Source organism: Pinus tabuliformis, chromosome Q, assembly GCF_031772625.1.
Source record: "Pinus tabuliformis cultivar Carrire ecotype Pingquan chromosome Q, CPIR1, whole genome shotgun sequence".
NCBI classification, from domain to species: Eukaryota; Viridiplantae; Streptophyta; class Pinopsida; order Pinales; family Pinaceae; genus Pinus; species Pinus tabuliformis.
In genome coordinates, this window is record NC_142296.1 from 444,815,720 (window position 1) to 444,839,446 (window position 23,727).

At 37.0% G+C, this 23,727-nt stretch overlaps 1 protein-coding gene across 2 annotated transcripts in view; it reads left to right on the plus strand.

Moving 5' to 3' along the window:
- The window catches only part of SAR1 (SUPPRESSOR OF AUXIN RESISTANCE1), a 333,388-nt gene that overhangs the window by 63,390 nt on the left and 246,271 nt on the right, over window positions 1-23,727 (plus strand). For both annotated transcript variants that reach the window (XM_089384665.1, XM_089384663.1), the window contains exon 4: window positions 9,837-9,900. In XM_089384665.1, the coding sequence (XP_089240791.1) occupies window positions 9,837-9,900 (64 nt within the window). The remainder of the gene's footprint in view (window positions 1-9,836; window positions 9,901-23,727) is intronic.

Genomic DNA, 23,727 nt, shown 5'->3' on the forward strand with positions numbered 1-23,727 from the left:
ATCTGCATGCATATCTTCCTTTTCCCACTCTACTGACACTCTATATACCATCTTGAACTTATTCAACAAGGAAAGAATCAAGATACTAAAAATTAATGTGTCTAGACATCTGATGCCAGCATGAATAACTGCTGGTATCAACACTGGTCTCACAAAGATGTGATTTTACCACATTGTTTTCTGTAACTCTGTATAGCCCATGTTTTTTATGTTGTTGTGCAATTAGTTTACAATTTCTTGTCTTTCACAAAGCATATATCACCTCTAAAAATTCCATGCAAGTGTGGACTCTGCTTGATTATCTCCCTAATTAAAAGAAGATTGTCATTTAAACCTGGTATGTAAAGAGCATTTTGAAAGATAAATGTCTTACGACCAGACAGTTTGATCTCCACATTCCTGACCTTGAACGCAGTGTTGTCTGCCATCACATAAGGTTATAGTTTTTTGACTCTGATTTATATTCAACAAATTTCACATGCTCTTTACACTCTTGCACATTTGCTTGCTTTTTGGCAGGTTGATTGCTGCTCTTTATTTTGTTCTATATCCCTCAACCTCTTCATGCAGTCCCTCTTCAGATGCCATATGCCACCATAGTAATAACATCTCAATTGTTTGAAGTCAGCCTTACCTCTAGTCACCTTGCCTCAATCATCGTTTCCTATTTCCTGCTGCTGCATGCCTTCTCCTCTGAACTTGGGAGTGAAAGCAAATTTTAAAGTTTCACCTCCACTTTTGAATTGCTTCTTTCACTGCTCCTTCTACAACTGGTTTGACAATCTATCAAATGTAAACTCAGTAGATTTAGAAGGAATGATAACTGTTTCAACAAAATGTTCAAAAGATTAAGGTAGACATTTTAAGGTGATAACTTCTGTACCTTTTTCATACACCCATGTAACAAGCAAGCAACTGTTATATAGAACTTTTTTGAATCTCAGTAAATTTTTGAAATAAAAACCGCTACATTGACATTAATGGCATAATTTAGTTATTAAGGTAATGAGCCCTCGCTTCATCTGAAGTTTCATGCAAACCCATCAATTGTCTCCACAGAATATGCATTTGGAACATCCTTTACCTTTGGAAATATTTCATCAATTATTTAATTTAACAAGCATTACTGCCTCCCAATTTTGGAATCATACTTTCTGTTGCTTCTCATTGTCTGGATCTCTCACCATCTTGCCTATCACCACTTTCAGCAATTGTCTGTACCCAAATCCCAAACATTGCTATCATATGTTCCTAAACAGTATAATTGTGCCCATTAAATTTCTGAGAATTCGAGGGCATAACATAATGTAGACTTGCCATTTAAACTCAAACAGCAAGCACTGAAATGTATTAGATGTAGTTTGGGTGGTTAGGAAAACCATTGTTATCCTCTCCACTTGGGTTAAATTCCTAACATATGACATGGTGTGCTTATAATGAAGTTTTAATCTTTAATAACAGCAAGACAAAATTTTAATTAACTCACCTCTGTCTCAGATACTCTCATCTCTGTTTATTTCACTATGCTGCCACCAATATCTTGACTTTCCTGCATTCATTCCACTTGATCCCTTCTCTGTGATATCTGCTGGCAACATCACTCTGTCCATTGGATAAAGTCATGTCTATTGCATCCATGTAAGCCCTACTGTTAATCACTGCAAACAAATATGTGACCCGTGAAGTACCTAACAGTTTCATGTTGCCCGATATGGGGCTTCTGTAAATATAATATTGCGAATCCACGTAAACCAGCAATTGAATTGTTTTCTGTACCTTCCATTATGCCTATTAGACTTAATGTTATTGTCAGACCCAAATTCTTCAGCATTATGGCATTGGTGTTGCAGATTCTGCTATATACAACCTTTATTAATTCGGTATGACCCATGGTGTTTTTTTCCAATGTTTCCAACTTGGGAACTTCCCGCCATATAAGATGTCATCCACCTGTTCACTATTTACTGTCAGATCCATCCACTTGGTAACTTTTTCCAGTTTTGGACTTAAAAACTTCCCAACATATAAGATATTATCCACCTGTTCACTATGCACTGCGAGACCTGCCAACTTCTTGACCTTGTGTTGCATCAGGCACTGTATCTACTCTCAATCTTTCAAGTTTGTTGATCGTAGACTCCATTAGCCCTAGACTGAGGAAGGCACTAGTCCTATTTCTCGTGTCAATCGTTTAAATCTCTAAAATTCTTTTCCTTTACTTTTTAGGGCAAATTAGGGTTTAATTAGAACAAAATCATATATTTTCAACATTTATTGTCTTAGATGTTATTCTCCTAGGGTTAGAAATTATTTGAAATATATTGGAAAAGCAAAAGTGTCATTTTATGTGTATTTTTCAGCCATGAATTAAGGCTGGCATCTAGGGTTTTAATTGCTATTATGTGCCTTGTAACTCAGAAAGTTGGTGTAATTAATTATTTATTCTTATATTTAGCCATCATTTTTCACTTTATTATCATAGTTTATAGGATTAAATTTGCTGCTATTATAAACTAGTTGATTGCTGCAATTTCTAATTTGACATGGTAATTTACTTTGTGTGTTTGGTGACCTTCTTTGTGTCTTCATTGGTTCACCTAAGCCTCTAGATGAGCTATAGGATCCTATGAACTCAAATCTGGAAATTACTTCTAAAATTCACCATAAAACCTAATTGCTTGATCACCTAGATTGGTTGGTAATTGAAGTATAACCATTAGGGGGCTCTTGACTTGGTTTGACCTGGTCATTTGATCCCTAAGATCTACTAAGGAAGCCTCGCTTATGTTGGATATCTATTATCCATCCTACACTAAAACAAGGGAGTAGTTGCTAAGGTGGCAGTGGTGACACTCGTTGTCTAAGTCACATAGTGAGGCTTTGCACTAGGTTGCTAGATTTGCTGTAACATGGACCAAAGGTATATAGAAAAATTTCAACTCCTAATAATATACAGGGAACTTATAAGCGACATTGTCAGGATATAAGTACCAATGCAGTTATATGTGGAACAACTGCAATGAAGTAAAATGTAATATGATTTTTGGCATATAATATAGAGCATTATGATCGAAACTAACTTCAAGAAAGGGGGCATTTTATGATGATTTTTTTTGCCAAGGATGGGTGTGTTGAAAATGTAACTAGTGTCGGTCTTCATAATGTAATTCAAATGTATTATTGATATATTTATTATATTCATTCATTATTATTATTTTATTTTTAGTCAAAGCATGTTCTTCATGCTTATAGGGTGAATTGAGTCAAAAAGAATTTATTGTGAGTAAAAAAGAATGTATTGTGAGTAAAAAAGAATGTATTTGAGTCAAGTCAAAGGAGAGAGAGAAGACGAGATTTTCTGCCCTAGTTCTGCTCACACATGCAAATTTTGCTGAGGTACTGCAGGCTCGAATTTCAGGGGCCAAAATTCCAGGAGTTGACCAGATTTCAGAAATTTGACCAGCGTTGGTTTTGACTTGTTGGAGGTGACTAGGAGGAGGGCTGATTTGTGTTCTTTGTGGCAGTCTTGGTCTTGGGTCTTGGGTCTTCGATATCTCATTTTAATCTGATTCTATAAGAAAAGGATTTTGGGTTTCCCCCTTCTGGGGTTTTGCCTTGGCTTGGGGCCTAATTTCTGGTGTTCTTTGTCTCCTTGTGATCTTCATGTTTTATACATTTATGTAATCACTGGATGAATAAAATGATATAAATAATAAGAAGCCAACAATATTCACAAGTAATTATCAAGAAAGAGGAATCAAGCATTAAACTATCTGGCACTTGGTTTCTCAACATGGTATCAAAGCTAAGGTGAAGGAAGGCAATTTGAAGATCACATCTTGTTGGCATATTTGAAGACATTCTTGCAACAATTACACTAGAAGATCATCATATTTGTAGTGGCCATCACTCAAGGACATCCTTGGAAGCCTAAACAATATTCTTGAAGACATCCTCCTAACAATTTTTCCTTCTTTTACAAGCCATTACTCTGTATTACATACAAAGAACAAAATGTGAAGGTCTATAGTATATTCTTTATCGAAGTTCTATAACTCTTTGGAAGGTTCGAAATTAAGATTCTTGCTCAAATTATATTGCTATCCGAGATCTAGTTCAAGACTAAGTTTTTAGAAGAAAGAATATATGTACTCACTCAAGCAAGAAAGGAAGTTCAGATCTCTGAAATAGTTTCCTGTGGAATGCAAATCATCTGAAGGTTTTGTTGACTGTAACACACAAATATATAAGGCTCCTTATGATGCAAGTTCTTGTAGTATATCTCTCTGTGTCGATGGAAGTTCCAGTGGTACTTTTTTTCTACAATGAAGCATGCTCTCTATGACACTTACGAAGTTTCAACGATGGTTTTGAGATCTGGAATATGCAAAAGAAGCAAAACTATATGATGATGCATACCTTGTGACATATCTACTTCTCTGAGATTTAGATTTCTGTATACCCTCATTCAAAGCAAGAAAAGAAGGACAATCCGAAATGTAGGTATCTAAAGCCTACTATAGCGACATATTTTTTGAAGATTCAAGACATCTAGAAACAATGATACGAAGTCTACTGGAAATTATATATATGGAAAGTCTGTAGTTATATCTCTTTGGAAAAAACGAGGATTTCAAGGTTCAAGGCGTTGAAGAATGCAGTAGGGGAATGCAGTAGGGAATCTATTGATTCAATTTTTCCTTAACCTTAATAATTGCTTGTGAACTTTATTTATCTTCTTGATTTTCTTTATTAGACCTTTTCATCAAACAATTATCAAGAGCAAAAGTAGTGTAGACAATGAACACAAGATATAGGCTCCAAGCCAGGGAAAAAACCCTCCGAGGGGAAACTCAGAAAATCTCTTCTCTTCTTATAGAGTCTGCTTCAAATAAGAAAACCAAGACCCAAAACCCTAGACCAAGTCCTCCCCCAAGCACCAAGTCAGTCCTCCAAGAAGCCCTTCAAAGGTCAACTCAGATAACAAGAGTCGAACCTGCTTCAACCAACTTCCAGCTTCAATTTCAGCCCCTAGCTTTGACCTGCAACTTCAACCCTGTAGTTGTTGCAGAAACCCTAACTTTCGAATGTGTGAGAGAATAAGACCAAGGTTGTGTCTTTTTCCTTCGCTAGGGTTTCCTCCTTTGCTTCTAGTCTTCTTTGGCTTCAAACCTTGACCTTCTTGCACAAACTTTCGAACCTGCAACTAGATTTGAAATGTTGACCTTTGCAGCAGCAACAAAAACCCTAAAAAATCTTGCACGTGTGAGAGAATAAAGCCCAAAACAAACTTTCTTCTTTCCTTTTGAGTTCTTGCTTTCTAGACCTTTGCTCTTGCTTCTTTGATGCTCTTTGTCTCGGATCGAACTTCTTGATGAGAGAGATCAAATTGGTGTCTAAGGAGGTTGAATCTGCTTCTATATATAGGCTTTCTATGGGGTCAAATTCCCTTCTTTAGGCCGACTTGTCATTGCTAGGGCCGACTTGTGCTTGGAGGCTTCGAGGACTTTCTAGACGCATGATTAATATCTTTTTAATGTTACAACTTGCCCAATAGGGTCTTATAGAAATGATTTGACTCAAAGAAATATTCATTTGACATGACAAACCCTAGAAGCATGAAGAACATGCTTGACCTAGATGACCATAAAAATGGAGCATGAAACCCATGCTCAAATAATATATGAAGACTAAAACTAGTTACATTTTCCAACATAAGGGTTTCTGTAATGCGACTTTCTCTTCATGATGATTTAAGTTCCTATGACATTTATTTGACTATATACGAAGTCGTGAGTGGATCATCTTTGAAGATTATTGGCTATGACTTTTTGATCCAAATTACTGAAGAGCCGACTTATCAATTCAAGAAGCAACAAGACTATGAAAGTATAGGAAGTCTGAAGCACAAGTTTGTGAAAATAGCCATGATACCCATCTCATACATAACAGGAAGATGAATTCCATCAATGGAGCTGACCTGTACTATATCATCAAAGTGACATTCAAATTCGTAACTAGATTGAGCTTGGAAGGTATCTTCTTGAAGGCATTGATGATGACACCAAATAACACTTGTTCAAAATCCAAGCACTACATAACAGAACTATCCGAACCTTCTGTGGAGGCCATTGAATTTTTCTACCGCAAAAGACATTCGAGACACTATGGTGACACTGTGAAGACTAGACCTTTGGGAACTGAATCTCCTTAAAGAACAAAGCTATTATTTTCATGTCTATGGAAGGAACAAAATTTCGTGACAAGGAATCTAAAGCTATATGAAGCATATCTATGTGACATTAGTATATGGAGCAACTACCAAGACTTCATCCTATACATAGAAGGACTATTTGCATCAACAATGTTGACCTATCTGATACATTGAAGTCTGTTAGATCTGAAGTATGTTTGTTGGAAGAAAAAGATACATGACAACTGAAGAAAAGTCAAAGAACCAAATATTTGCCAAAAGGGATAAGGTAAGGGCAAAGGAGGTATGTATAATTCTTGTTCATTTCATAGTTGTCTTGCAAACTGTTTTGCATGTAATGCGAAGTTTTCTTGATCATGTTGAACGCACATAGAAACAAGTTAATGATTTTATGCTCTTTTGGAAGTTAGTGTCTTGTTATGAAAAGATCTATGTAGATATGCTAGAGATCATTGATATAGCATTTCAAGTCTCTCCTTGGATATGAAGACTAGGTTTTTATGATCAAGAAATTTCATGCATAGAAGGCTTGTCAATAGCAATACTAAGGTTTCACAACAAAACTCTCTAGTATATTTGTAGAATTTGCAATTTCTTGAGTGGTAGGTCATGAAGACTTTGGACATTGAAGTAGCTAAGCAATTAGGGTTTGTAAACCTTAACAAAGACTCAATATAGAAATTCCGAGGAACAAAACCGTACCTAATCATTTTGGTTGTAAGAAGTAGATCTAGCCCATAATGATAACATAAATGACATCATGCTAATGTGAGAACAAGGTTGGTGAACATGTCCAAGATTAAGAGGGAGTTGACTCTCCTGATAGAAATCAGTACTCTACACCTACTTTCTTTAATTATTACTATTACTATTTTGTCTATGCACTTTTGTCTTTTGTTCTCTCATAGTTTTCTAATAAAGGTTGCAGGTCAAGACAAGATCTATCTAAGCTTGACTAATAGATTGAAGAATTGGAAGAACGTAGCGAAGCACGAAGACAAGAATAAAGTAGTTTGAAGTATGTCAATTAGATGGCAACTTGAAAAACAAGGCTTAATAAAAGAAGTTCACCTACCTTAGCCGGAAAGAGGGAGCTCTGATTGGTTCGATTCATGAACACATTGATTAAGATGACAATATCGATGCTGATAGAGATACTACTAATGATTGGGAGATGATTTGATTTCTTGGAAAAGCATGAAGCAAAATTCTATACGAAGAAAGAAGATGTGAAGGCTTGTGCAATCAACTGTAAAGAATTTGGCTCTGTAATATGTTTGATAAACTATTTGATGACATAATGGATTCGATTATGATAGTGATATTGATGAAGATTGTCAGAAAACCAGAAAGGTTGAAGCCCCTTATGATGTGATGCGGATAGGAGTCGGGAAGCTACAACAAATCTCCACAGAAGAACAGGTAGCTGATGCATTGATGAGTATTTTTGAGACAAGCTTAGGCTTGTGGTTATTTCTCCCTGTTTGAGAGGGAGTAAGGATCTCCTCCTTGGTTGAGAGGGAGTGAGGGTGGACACCATATTTTCCATGTGTCATGTACTAGCGCAGGACTAACAACTGTAAGCCTTAATAAAGGCATTGGTAAGGAGAATGGTGATTTGGATAAGCATCTGGGACCGATAGTCTTTGAGGATTTGTACTTTGTACATTAATTCAAGATAAGAATAGTCTCGAGGATCGATATTTCCTGGTGTGGAAATAGTCCTGTGAGGACATTTCTGGTGAACATCTAGATGGAGTATATGCCTAGAGAGGCGGTGGTGTCCAAATTTATGCCCCTCAGCATTGTGCTCTAATCTAATGGAGAGATAGAGCTTGAAAGTCAAGGCCTTGCTATTTTTGACAATTTGGTTATGATGATGAAAAATCATCATTGATGCTTATCAATCAAGATTCTTTCTTATATGAATATTTCAACTTGAGAGTATTTTGTTGTGTCATTATGAATACCTCCCTAGTTAAGAGGGAGTGCTGAAAATGTAACTAGTGTCATTCTTCATAATGTAATTCAAATGTATCATTGATATATTTATTATGTTCATTCATTATTTTTTTTAGTCAAAGTATGTTCTTCATGCTTATAGGCTCAATTGAGTCAAAATGAATTTATTATGAGTCAAAAAGAATGTATTTGAGTCAAGTCCTATTTGGACTTTTGGAAGAAAAAGAAAAAGAATTTTGTTTTTGAGTGAAAGTGTCCCCACAAGACCAAGTCGGCCTAAGAGACAACTATTCGACCCTCTTGGACTTGTATATATAGAGTCAACTCGACCTCTTGGAGACATATTCAATCATCACAATCACACATCAATTTCTGCGCCAGGAAGAAGAAGAAAGACAACCGAACTCAAAGGAGAGAGAGAATATGAGTTTTTCTGCCCTAGTTGTGCTCACACGTGTGAATTTTTCTGAGGTATTGCAGGCCCGGAATTTCATGAGTCAACCAGATTTCAGGAATTTGACCAGCATTGATTTTTGTTGACTTTGACTTGTTTGAGGTGACTTGGAGGAGGGCTGATTTGGGTTCTTGGGCTTGGTCTTGGATATCTCATTTTGATCTGATTCTATAAGAGAAGGATTTTGGGTTTTCCTCCTTGTGGGGTTTTGCCCTGGCTTGGAGCCTAATTTCTGGTGTTCTTTGTCTCATTGTGATATTCATGTTTTGTACATTTGCGTAATTACTTGATGAAGAAAATTATATAAATAATAAGAAGCCAACAATATTGACATGTAATTATCAAGAAAGAGGAATCAATCATTAAACTATCTAGCACCTGATTTTTCAACAGGGTGTAAGTGGGAAGCCTCGGGTGCATCTTTAGATCATTTTAAAAATGAAATTTATTTGGGCTGGTGTGTCCCTAATCTTTGAAAGTTTAGACAGCAGGAGCCAATATATGTATTATGCTTTGTTTTTCAATTCATTGCATACCAGATACATGTCGGTCATTTATATAAGGGATGTTGCCTTCATGGTGATATTGTGGAAAATAAGTTTTAACTGCTAATATTATTCATGGTTTGAATGATGCCTAAGAAATATGAACATGTATTAGTAAATATGATTTGAAAATTAGAACCAACTTTATCACAATTGAATATGAAAATATTAGAAATATGGATTGAAGCAAATATGAGAATTGAATATTAAGTAACCCCCGTTATCCTTCAGAGTTTTACTTTTCCAAGCAAGTCTCTAACTCAGAGAGACTCACTTTTATAACCTATAATGCTATAATAAACAAGCAGCTTGACCTAATATCTCTAGGAAGAAGTAGCCTTTATTTGTCCTTTTAACTGTTTTGAATGTCACTGGCTTCTAACTTCGTACAGGGAGTCTGGAGTCTTTAAAGTAAGCAGATCTTTGAGTAATTCTGTTATGTAGACATTTTAGAAAAACAAAGTTTTCTGGTCTTCTCTGAGATATTTTAAACCTTCTATATAAGAAAATTCATTCTGAGAGTTGGAACTTTGAATTGTGTTAGATTGCAAATAGGATGATATGCTACAGGCACATCCCAATGTTCTGCTTTTGTGTTATTGGGAGTTAGATTCCCTGCTATTATGTATTTGTTGGATTAATGAATTTGTATGTTCTGTAGATTTTTCGTTTGAGTTGAAAGATGGAGATGTGGGATTGGGGCGTTTATGGGGACTTGTTGCCAGGTATGCCATTAACTTGGAAAACTTCTTATTTGTTTAGTATAATCAATTCAACTGCCTAGTACAGTATCTCACATTTGTCCACTGTATCAATGTACGGGACTTGCCATAATTTGACAGACTAGATTTTCTTGCAATATCTAAACCTGAATTATTAGCAGGAATAAACCTAAGTTAACATGGCTATTTTGTAACTTATAAATAAATTAAAAAGTCGGTTGACAGAAAAGTTCCTGGATTGTCTGGAAATTTGGATTTTGCAGTGCCAAATTGAATTTTTTCTCTCATGTAAAAGCATGAAAGAAATTATTATTTGACAATTTCATAAAATGACAACTTACTTTCATTTGCACTTGAATTGTATGCAATAGTTTGAAGCCCCAACAAATGGCAATATACTGTTGGCAATTTTAACTGGTTATGTTTTTCAACAATGTTTTGAAAATAAATAAAAGCAAGGGTGAATGTGAGGAACACTTTCTTTGACTTCTCAGTGCAATGATCCAGTAATTGGGTAAGTGTTTTCCAACTGTAGATGTTCGATCAAAAATAAAATTGATTGTAGATTTTGTGTTAGGGAATTCTCCTTACTATTCTTTCTTTCTTCGTAGGCTCCATTTTGTTTTCAAGTTTTCCTGGATTCTCCTGTGTTGAATTTTCATGGGATTTGATGTTCCAAAGCTGCTATTCATGATGGGCCGTATGCAGGTGCTTTAGAATGTCAATTCCATGAATATTCAATGTAGGAAAGCTCAGAAAACTTAACAAAATACTTCAGTTATAACTTCAGAGCTCAGCATATCATTAACATATCATTTAGGCTATGGAAACCTTCTGTTTCGTGAAACTTGAAAGTAGCATCACTGCTGTGTAGATATAATGTGCTTATTATTTCTGGTTATTGTGATGTTTTAAATTCAATTCGTGGAGGTCTATTGTTTCTAGTTATTGTCTGCTTGATGCAACAGCCTTGGGAAATTTTACTAGCTATATGATGACACCTGGTCCACAAGAAGGAAGTTTTACAACACACACACACAGACACACGTGTGTGTGTGCATGTCAATCAGATTGAGCTTGGGGGGTTGGGAGAAGCTGTTATCCTCTCCACCTGGGTTCAATTCCCACATGTGACATGTTGAGCTCATAATGAGTATATCTTTGTAATGGGTTCAAGCCTTGTTGTTTGAGAGTCCCTTGAGGATCAAAATATGTATGTTCCTCATATGGAATATAAAGATGTTTCTTCAAAGAATATATATATATTATTCTTTATTTTAAATGGCACACTGGTTCATGTTGATAGAAACTTCTATCAACTATTCAACAGTTCGATAGAAAGCCTTTTGTGATAGAATGAGTACTGTCACAGTTTGGGATGTGGTGAGAAGACTTGCATAGAAGGTGGATCAACTGATATAGGTGCCATTGTTTATCCAGCTGAATGTATTGCTTGTCTCCTTTGAAGATGGGCTAACTTGATTGTTCATAAATCATATAATTAACTTTGGCTGGAATTGACTGTTGCATTTTTTAAAATGGGACCTGTTGGAATCTTCCTACTCATTTCAATATTTGGGTCTAGATTGTGAATTGGTAGTGTGTTGAATATCTTATTTTGCATCCTTTTTTTAGTTTGATTCAACATGTGGCTTGAATTTTACAAGTTAAATTCTAACTCAGTACATGTCAACAGTGTAAAGAGAATTATTTCTTTAGGTGTTTTTGTGTTGAAATATCGCCTAGTAGAAAAACTTTTGCAAAATATGTGGTTATCTTCTTCACTCCAGAGTCTAAAGCCTCCTGATATTTTGGAATGGTGCTCCTCACACAAAAAATGCAGTTTAATCTCCCCGAGGAACAGAGAATTATCTCTTTAGGTGTTTTTGTGTTGCAATATCACCTAGTAGAAAACCTTTTGCAAAATTTGTGGTTATCTTCTTCACTTCTGAGTCTAAAGCCTCCTGATATTTTGGAATGGTACTCCTCACACAAAAAATGCAGTTTAATCTCCCCGAGGAACACAAGTGATGTTCAAGACTCAAGTTTAACAGAAAGTTGCCCTTTAACAAAATAATATTGGAATTGTTCATCTGGCAGGTTATGTGCAGAGTTCTGCAGGACTGTGGAGATGTGCATGGATTCTGGACAATGCGCATTAAGTTTCTTTCAAACCATTTAAACCAAACTGCTAAAATTGCACAAACATTGTCAATCTTATGTGTGCTTACTTTTTGACACTTAATCACCATGTTGAACTACTAGAAATACAGGATTCACTTCATGTGGTGAACATTCTTGTTTTTGTGCCTCGTCTAGAGAAACTAGAGAGTCTTGTGGTCATTATAATTGATAGTCTCCTTTTTTAGGAACTAATGTTGCTTGTGCTTCAATGCTTGAACCAATATGTGCATCTCTTGGTCACGCACTAAGTAATTTAGAACTGTGCTTGAAAAAGTCTCTAGGTGGTATACAATGGGCATTGGACACCACATCAAAATGCATGCCCACATCATGTCTAAAGGCATTCACTTTAATCTCAAAGGTTTGTGAATGTTGGTAACGAAATAATTGGAGTAGTCACAAATTTGCACTTGATCTATTTGAGTGCTTCATGCTTTGCAACACCCCAAATATAACTGGCTTGGTTATACGGCATCAAATATTGCATAGTCAATTTATCTGAGGTAATTTTCCATTTCCCTGTAGCTTTGTTAGTTGTCAATGTGTTCTTCGGTGGCCTATTAGCAATGGTTGAAATCCTAGTTGGATCAATGTCGAGTCCATGTTGGTTCAGACATAATCTAACATAAATAAATTTTGTTTGTTTATTGTACAATTTTCAAATTGACTAGTAGCATATCTTTGCGAAATGTTGAAAATACATCGTTCAAGTGCTACAAGTGTCCTAGATTTTACTGAAAACCAATGTGTCATTTGTGTACATGATAAAAAGAGCTAAGATATGGTCATAGAACTTGGTTCATCATTGTCACAAACATTGTAGGGGTGTTAACAAGACTAAAAGGTGTCACTGCCCTATGACATACCCCCTATATCACATGGTTATATTTTAGTGACAATGAAATTTGGATAAAGTTTGAGTTTCTAAATGAGTTTTTGATGAAATTGGCCATTAGGTTTGCCCATATACATATTTCAAAATTTTCATATATATATATATATATATACACTCCAAGGAAAACCTTGTGGGAAACCCAAGGGATGCTTCCCACATTTGTGGATGGCATCCCTAGTAAACACATCGACATACTAGTGTGCCTCCACTAGGGAGATTTGAACTTGCCACTCGTCAATATGAAACTAGCAACATGTCTAGCAGCATTGTCGACAACCAATTGAGATAACCCCTTCGACTACCTATCTATTTATCTATCTATATACACTTTTGTTTTTCAATTGTGGTTCATGGTCACTGAGTGGCCACTACATCCACGGGTAATAATCTAGGCAGATCCACCCAAAGGGATCTACCCACCGGCTTATCTGGTCGAGCCTAACCCCAAGGGCGTCGAGGAGATTTGACCTCGTGACCTCCCAATTGGCAAGGTACTTAGCAATGGGAACTTGACCAATTGAGCTATCCCTTGGGGCTACTATCTATATATACTAGTGTTGATAATATCGCAGATATATCGGTGATTTTCGGAAATATCACAATATTTTCGGCAAGACGAAATAACGCCGAGAAAATATTGTGATATTTCCTCCGAAAAATATTGCGATATTTTTGAAATATCGTCGATATCTTAGCAAAATATTGCGTGACGATAGAAAAAATCATTAGGTAGGTTGGGCCGTGGCTAGAAAAGGCAATTTGGTCTTTTCATTTGGTCATTTTGGTTTCTAAGTCTTGGAGAAGGAAGGGGAAGAGATTTGTGGTGGTTGTCAAGGAGGGATTGAGGATCAAACAACCATTATCACCACCAACTAAGACTTTTTTGTGGATCAAAGATTGAAGAACAGTGAGACAAACTTCATTTCTTCCATTAACAGGTATGTTCTTTAAAACACCTATGCTAATGATTTTTTTCATAGATTTAGGATTATGCTTGCTTGCCTCTTTGCCTACCAACATTTTGCTTTATTTGCTATTATTTTCATGCCCATGAGCCAATGCAAGGGTTTTCTCCATATTTGGACAACAAGCTTCTTTTCTTTTTTTAACTTTCTTATGCACCCTCTTATTGTCATTTTTCATTGAATTCACCTTACAAATAATATAGTATTTTTTTTTTTTTTGTTAAATGAGGTTGTTATTACTTATTATGTTTCGTGTATGGGTGTTTAATGCTAATTTTTTGTTTTTTTGGTGCCCTAGGTTTGAATTAGTTCACTACAAATATGCCAAAAGCCTTGGACCCATTTTGGGAGTATGGGAAGCCTGATGGTGGGACAAATCAGGCATATCTATCATGCAAATTGTGTGGGACCAGGATGACAGGAGGGGTTACACGATTGAAATACCATTTGGCTAGAATCCCTGGACATGATTTTGGGCTTTGTACGGTTTTTAGTGCGGAGCTTATACAAAAAGCTCTTGAAGCAATTGATGAAAAAGGCAAAAGGAAGGAAGAGGCAGAAAGAAACAAGGCTGAATGTGCAGGTAGATTTTTCGGGATATCTTCTTTTGATTTTGAGGCTGAGGGTAGTGGGAGGGGCTCCACAACATCACCTGCTACTTCTAGTGCTAATGTTACTGGGAGTGGGAGGTCATCATTTTTGATCCACGAACAGGACATGGAGCAAAACCTTCCATAAAATCAGTTGTTAAAAAAAGGGAGAAGCAAGAAGCAGATAGAGTTATGGGGAGGTGTTTTTTCTGGAGAGACTTACCTCTCAACATCACAAAAACCAATCCATTTTGGCAGCCAATGTGTGATGCTATTGTTGTTGTGGGCCTAGGGTATAAAAGTGCTACATATGAGGAGTTGTGGGAACCAATCCTTCAAGCAGAAAAGCAGGACATCGACTCTAGATTGGCGGAGTTGAAACAAACATTGAAGTGTCTGGATGCACAGTGATGTCTAATGGTTGGACAGATAGGAAGGGTAGGACCCTTCTAAATTTCTTGATACATTGTCCTAATGGTACCATGTTTATTAAATTAGTGGACGCATCAGCACATATAAAATATGCAACAATGATATGTGAGTTGTTAGATGGGTTCATCTAGGATATTGGTGTGTAGAATGTGGTGCAAGTCATAACAGATAATGCAACTAATTATGTGTTTGTCGACATGATTCTTATGGAGAGGCACCACACATTGTTCTGGACTCCGTGTGCAACACATTGGATCGATTTGCTGCTTGAGGATATGGGGAAACTCTCCTTCATCAAGGAGGTGATTGATATGGCTAGGAGCGTCCCCAAGTTTATATATAACCATGCTTTTGTTCTTAGCCTCATGAGGAGATACAGTAGAAACAAGAAGTTGCGGCGTCCTGCAATCACATGTTTTGCCACCAACTTTATTAGTCTTTAGTCTTTGTTTTGATGTCTGTTTGAGTTCAAGCAAATGTTTTTTTTCGGAAGAGTAGTCGATTGTAGATACAACAGGAGACAAGACGAGAGAGCCATTGCAAAAATGGTGTACACTGACACATTTTGGTAGGGAGTAGAAGAAGTGTGCTCAGTTAGTGAACCTATAGTAAAGGTTTTGAGATTAGTAGATGGGGACATGCCTGCAATGGCTTATTTGTATGAGGCCATGGGTAGGGCCAAGGAGGCCATTCGTTCTTATTATGTAGACAAGGGTTCTGCTAGGCTTGATAGACATATGATGTTATGGGATGTGATTGATAGTTGGTGGACAGGGATGCTTCATCGACCCATTCATGTAGCAACACTCTTCCTCAACCTCGTATTTTCATACAAATGCGCCTTTGATTTTGATGACGAGGTGATGGAAGGGCTCCATTCCTGTATTTAGAGGATGGTACCTGATCCCGAGCTTCGTAGCAAAATCAATCGCGAGATGGTAGTTTTATCGGGATTGTGTTGGCCTATTTGGCTTTGATGATGCTATTAGGGAAAGGACCCTCTTCATGCCACCGCCATGCAAGTGACAAGTCATCACTCATTAGAATTTTCAATTTAGAATTTACTTATTTATGATTCTAGATTTTTAAAATTCAATTATGTAACTTTTATTTGAAAGTTTAATTATGTTTTAAGTTTTTGACTTTTTTATTTCTTTATTTTTTTGTAGATATTTGGTGGCGAAGCTATGGTGCAAGGGCACCAAATTTGCAGAAATTGGCCATAAGAATCCTGAGTCAAACATGTAGCTCTTTAGGGTGTGAGCGCAATTGGAGTGTATTTGAGAAAATACACTCAAAAAATCGCAACAAGTATAACTTTGAGCTTCAACCTTCTGTTGAGCAATTACATTTATTGTAATTTAAAATTTTTAATTTATGACCCTCAAGTGTCAAAAGTCAAGTCTCATTAGTTTTTTTGACACTCTTACAAGTTGGAGTTCTCACGCCTCAATGATTTAGTGTATGTGCATTACAATATCCGACTTCAAATGAAGCAAATAGAAGCACCAATGGATCCAGATGCCATTTTCTTAGACAATATTGATGTATTGTCTCAGTGGAGGGTGGAGTCTGAGGTGCCCGTATTGGAGGAGTCACTTGCATGGTTAGAGATAGAGGAACCATTAGAGCATGGGCATCAAGAGGAGGAGACCTCGGGGGAGGAGCAACACAAAGAGGAGGGGGAGGAAGAAGAGGAGGAGGAGGAGAAGAATGTGGGAGCATCAATGTCAACACCATCTGCTATAGATATAGGAGAGCACAACTCCATACCCAACAGTCATTACTTGACATTAGGTGCAAGCGCAGGGCCTTCTACTGCTAGGGGCAAGCTTGGCAAACAACCCATCATGTTTTCATGTAAAAGGGGAAGAGGGCATTGATTTCAGATAGATAGCTAATAGTTTTATTTGTTTTGCTACATATAACTCATGATGATGAGATACTTTTATATATGTGATATTAGTTTGTATTGGTTCTCCACATTTGAGTCCTTGATTGGACAATTATCAGGGATCAACAGGATTTGGTATCGCCTTTGATGTATTATTTTTATTTTACATCCACTACATCATATATATCATTGCTTCATATTTATGTGCCAATGTGTTTATTTCATGTTGTTATTGCTTTATATGTTTGAAAATATGAATATATTATGAATATTTTATGTTTGCTAATATTTGTTGATATTTTACTGATATTGCCCATAAGATGTTTTTTGGACCCTTGTCGATATTTTGCCGATAATGATATTTTCAACACTGATATATACTTGTATGTATAAATGTATATATTGATTTTAAAATGAAATTAGGTTTGTTTGAAAATATTTGTCCCTACCTATTAGCATGTTGTAGCATGGAGATGGATTTTTGAGTGCTCTTTATCATAGTGGCATGCTAGTCACTTTCTACATTTCCTCGAAACTCTTTTGGCCCTTCAAATTGGTGTTGATAACATTAGCAACGGAAAAAATAAGCGAGGGTCCAAAAAACATCTTCTTGGAGCATTGCCAAAAAAATTCAATAAAAATTGGAAGGTTGCGGCAAACATTAAAAAATACAAAATATATTCATTTTTTTTCAAAATTTTAAACACATAAAGCGACAAAAATATCAAGCAAACACATTGGCACATAAATATGGACAAAGCACTATATATATATATATCTCATGTATTGGATGCCAAATATATATGATACATCAAAGTGATATTAAATTTTGAACCTTGATAGTTGTTCAATCAAGGACTCAAAAGTGGAGAACCAAAATGTATCTCATCATCATGTGGTAGATGTACAATGACAAAAGAAACAAAATTGGCAACTAGTTCTCTGATATCAGTGCCCTCTCCCCCATTTATGGGAAAGGGTTATGAGTTGTTTTCCAGGAAATGGTTGATGATGATTGATGGGTGTAGAACTATGTTCATCAATCTCTTTAGAAGTGGTGCTGATGCTAGCACATTCTCCTTTTGCTCCTCCTCCTCCGTTGCCTCCTCTTGCTCCTCGTGCTATTGAACTTGTTCCTCCTCTAACCATGTAGGTGCCTCCTCCATGATAGGCACCTTAAATTCCACCCTCCACTTAGACAATACATCAATATTGTCTAAGGAAATGGCATCCACATTCGGTGTTTTCTCCATTTTCCTCATCTATATTCGGAGATTGTAATGGACATACACCAAGTCACCGAGACATCAGAACTCCAACCTATAAGAGGGTCATTAAAAAATTATCGAGTCTTGACTCTTGAGGGTCATAAATTACAATAAATGTAATTTCTTTGTTGAAGTTCTAATTTCTAACCTGTTGCTTATCTTTGAGTGTATTTTTTTAAATACACTTCAATTGTGTTCATATCCTGAACAACTACAGGTTTGCCTAAGGATTTTGATGACAAATTTTTGTAAATTTGGTGCTTTTGCACCATAGTCTTGCCACCACAAATCTACAACAAATAACAAAGAAAGAGAACTAATTTATATCTCATTATAGTGAAAATTAGAAAATAAGGAAAACATAATTAAACTTTCAAATAAAACATAATTGAATTTTAAAAATCTAAAGTTCTAGAATCTAATTTCTTATCGCTTATGTGGCATCAAAGTGGTCCTTTCACGAATAACATCATCCAAGCCAAATAGTCTAGTACCATCCCAATACCTCTCTATCTCATGATTGATTGTGCAACAAATCTTGGTATTACGTATCATCTTGTGAAGATGGTTATGGAGCCCTTCCATCAACTTGCCATGGAAAACAAAGTTGCAATTGTAGGAAAATGCAGGGTCGAGGAAAAATGCTACTGCTTGAATGGGTTGATGGAGCGTCTCAATCCACCAACTGTCAATCAAATCCCATAACATTATATGTCTATTAAACCCAGGGGAGTTGAATTTGTAGCTATGGTTGGTCTTCATAATGTACATTTGGTCACTTGATGTAATTGTATTTATCATTGTAAAGCATATTTATAAATGTTGGAGTCAAAGGAAAATTTATTTTGAGCCAAAGTCCCATTGCGATTTTTTAAAGATGAAAATTTGAATTTTGAAGTGTAAATTTTGTCTCCAAAAGTGACAAGTCGGCTTCCCTCCAAATCAAGTCGGCCCTGCCCAACGAACACATCTATTCGCCCAAGGTAGACTACTATATAAAGGCAACTCGACCTCCTTTTAGGCATTCACATTCTCTCACACAAGACAATTTCTGGGTAAGCAAGCGAAAGACAAGAAGGATGATATAGGATGAAGGAGGAGGCCAAAATATCTCTTTTCTCTCTCTTGCAACTCGCACATGTGGATTAATCTCTCTCTCTGTGGTTCGCATTTTTCTGGGGCAACTGTTGCAAGGGGCCGAAATTTCTGGGTTACTAGGGCAACTGTTGTAGGGCCGAAATTTCTGGGGCAACTGGCTATTGCAAGAGGGTCAAAATTCTGGGTCAGATAGGTAGAGTGAAGTGCAAGATCAGATTGGGTGACTTGACTTGGAGGAGAAGACCAGGTTTGACCATAGGTCTAGGTGTGTCTCTCATTGAATAAGAAGAATTTCTCTATTGAAAAAGGTTGTTGGGTTTTTCCCCTTTGTGGGTTTTCCTAGGGTAAATCTTGTCTTCTTTTGTGTGTTGTGATCTCTATTGTTCCACTGTTCTTTATGGTTGAATTTTTGAAGTATAATTGCTGAATGATATATTGGAATAAGTTAAAAGAAGATTTACATCAAAAGTAATTATTAGAATTTCAGAAATATTGTGCTAACCCTAATTGCGCTAAGAAAATCAACACTGTATCAGAGCTTTGGTGGAGGAAAAAGGGAACTTGAGATCACCTTGACAAAACCCGAGAGAACATTTTATTCAAGTCCTCCTTGCGAATTGGTTTCTACGGCTTCTTCCATGAAAACAAGTTGGAGTGAGCATCAAATTTCAGAGCTTGGAAGGTTAGAATAGATATTCTTCTTACCAAGAACAAGTTTTTGGACATTGTGAAAGGAAACGTTGTTGAACTAGAAGATGATGTAGGAAAAGCAAAGTTCAAAGAAAATGACATAAATGCTATGAGCATTATAGCAGACTCTATTAGGGGTCATTTGATTCCCTACATTGCAAAACTTGATACTTCAAAGAAGATGTACATGCCCCAATGAATTTGTACACTATTAAGAACGTTGGTCAATCAATGAGCTTGAAGAATGAACTTTGAAATACAAGGATGCCTAATGACGACACTGTGGCTTCTTACTTCGTAAGAATTTCTCAAATAAGAGATCAAATCAAAGCAATTGGAGAATCCATTCCTGATCAAGAACTAGTGATTACAACACTCAATGGTCTTCCTAGATCATGGGATGCTTTTGTAGCAGGTATATGCAGTTGGAGGGAAGCTCCTACATTTGAACAGCTATTGCCATTGTGTGCTTAAGAAGAAGCAAGATTGATGACTAGAGACTTTCAAGATGAGGAAGTTCAAGCCCTTGCAGCTCGTTTAAGAAGTTTGGACCTCAACACAAGAAGTCAGGAAAAGGATCTTCTTCCTCTAAGAAGAATAAAGACTTATCAAAGATCCAATGTTATGGCTGTCAGAAATATGGACATTTCAAGAGAGATTGTCCTAACATGGCTAATAACAAGAAGAGAAAAGGGAAGCAACATGCTTCCACAACAGATGTTGAAGATGAAAAACCAAAGAAGGTTAAAGGTGAAAAGGATTTCTTTTACTATTCTGCTTTGACAGGTTCCTTTGCAGATGGTGATGACATGTGGCTGGTAGATAGTGGAGCATCAAGGCACATGACCGAAGAATGTGGGAATCTTGCAATCATGACAAAAAAGAAGTTGTTTGGTAATAATGTACATCTCAACAATGTTCTTTATGTACTGGGTTTGAAAAAGGATCTTGTCTCTGTTTCTTTTTTAGAAGATAAAGGAGATAGAGTTGCTTTTGTGGATGGTAAAGTACTCGTTTGGTCCAAGGGCTCTAGTATAGATGATGCTGGGTTATTGGGATTCTTGATGGAAGACTGTATAGACTTGTATGTGAACTGGATCAAGCACTAGTACATGAAGAAATAAATCCAAGTGAGTTATGGCACAGAAGGGATGGGCATCTTCATTTTAGAGCAATGTTTGAGTTGAGTCAAATAGTGCCAGGGGTTCCTGAACTACAGATAAAAAACGATGGTGTATGTGAAGGCATTGCTCTTGGGAAGAACATCAAGAAACCATTTCCAAACAGAGACACAGATCTAAGGAAGTTTTGGACTTGATTCATTCTGATGTATGTGGTCCAATGCTTGTGAAATAGCTTACTGGTTCGTTGTACTATGTGACATTTGTTAATGACTTCTCCCGTAAGACATGGGTATATTTCTTGAAGACTAAGGATGAGATATTCAACAAGTTACAGGAATTCAAAGCTGAAGTGGAAAACTTGATAGGCAGGAAGATCAAGATATTAAGATCTGATAATTGAGGAGGATACACTGCGAAGAAGCATGTTGATTTCTGTAAGCAAGTTGGGATTAAGAGGGAGCTAATTGTCCCCTATAACCCACAACAGAATGGTGTATCAGAACGAAAGAACAGGTCCATTAAAGAATTTGTCATGGCCATGATGCATAATTTGGACTTAGTGTTGTTCTTATGGGGGGAAGCATCACAAACAACTGTGTACATTCAAAATAGAAGTCCTCATAAAGTTCTGGAAGGTATGACTCCTGAAGAAGCTTTCTCTAAAGGAAGCCATAGGTTGGTCACATGAGGATCTTTGGTTGTCCTGTATATATTCATGTTCTTAAGGATAAGAGGAACAATCTTGAGCTTTGAGGAAAGAAAGGCATATTTGTTGGATACAGTGAATTGTCGAAGTCTTACATAGTATACATTCTAGAGCAATGATGGATTGAGGTCAGCCGAGATATACCTTCGATGAGAAAGTGGCATGTCGGAAGTCTAAGGAAGTCTCTGTAGATTCCTTGGATGAAGTGAAGCAGGAGGCCTTAAGGGAGGAGCATTCGAGTTCTACAGAATGTACCGGAAGGCCAGAAGGGCCTCAAGATCTAGCATAACCAGTCATAGTTCCAGAGATCAAGAATAGACCAACATGGCTTAGATCCACATTGGAAGAGGCAGAAGGACATGCAACTCCTGATGACACATCTAGAGAGTTGAAGAAACCTAAGAGGATATCAAGCTATGCAGATCTCATGACAAAACTCATTGATGCATAACCTTCCACATATGAAGAAGCTACTAGCCAACATGTGTGGAAGGAAGCGATGCATGAAGAGTACCAATCGATCATGAAAAATGATGTCTGGGAGATTGTACAAGGTCTGAAGGGAAGTCAGTGGTGACTTCCAAATGGATATACAAGAATAAGGATGTTGCAGATGGTAGTATTGACAAATACAAGGCACGGTTCGTGGCTATAGGATTCTCTCAGAAAGAGGGAGAGGACTGTGATGAGACTTTTGGTCCAGTTGTTAGATACACCTCTATTAGATCCATCATTTCTCTTGCAGTTTTGTTGGGATGGAAATTGCACTAGATGGATGTAAAGACTGCCTTCCTCAATGGTGTGATTATGGAAGAGGTGTACATAGAGCAACCTCAAGGCTTTCAGGTATGTGGAAAGGAATTTCATGTTTGTAGGTTGAAGAAGGCCTTGTATGGACTCGTATTGACAACTATTTTACGAGACTGGGATTTACCAAGAGCAAAGCCAATCCAAACCTTTACGTTAAGGTCGTGAAGAATGCACTTGTGATCTTATTATTATATGTTGATGACTTGTTTTTGACAGGTACCAAGCCTCTTATCATTCAATGCAAGAAGCAGTTGACTTCTGAGTTCGATATGAAGGATCTTGGGTTGATGCACTATTACTTGGGACTAGAAGTATTGCAGAAACCTGGTGAAGTCTCCCTTCGTCAAGGAAAATATGTGTTAGAGATCCTTCAGAGATTTGGTATGATGGATTGCATATCCACGACGACTCCCATGGTGACTATCTTGAAGAAGTCAAGTGGCTCTGACTCTAGATTAGTAGATCCATCTATGTATTGGCGGTTGATTGGTTTGTTGATGTATTTGGTTAACACCAAGCCGGGCATATGCTTTGCTATGAACACATTGAGCTAGTTCCAGGTTGAACTGAGACATGAGAATTGGATTGCAGCAAAGCACATTTTGGGATATTTGCATGGTACAATGAATTATGGCTTGTGATTTGTTGCAAACAAGGATGTACAACTTCAGGGATACACAGATGCTGATTGGGCTGGAAGTGCCGAGGATAGGAAGAGTACCTCAAGAGTATACTTTAGTTTGGGATACGTTATGGTATTGTGGATGAGCAAGAAGCAGAGGTCAATTGCACTTAACATTGCTGAAGCAGAGTACATCGCAGCTAATGAGGCTTGTACTGAAGCAATATAGCTTCGGAAGTTGTTTGCAAGATTGTTTAGCCAAGAGTTGGAATTGATGGTGATACACCACAATAATCAAAGCTTTATGAAGCTTTGAGAGAATCTCGTGTTCCATGACAGGTCGGAACATATTGAGATTAAGTACCACTACATCCTTGACTGGTGCAAAGGAGAGTAACCACCGATGAGCAAACAACTGATGTTTTGATGAAGTTGTTGCCGAGAAACAGTTTTGTGTACTTCAGAGACAAGCTTGTACTCGTGGAGATTACCCTTCTCGTTAAGAGGGAGTGTTGATATGTCTGCAACACGGATGGACATTCTCTCGAAAAG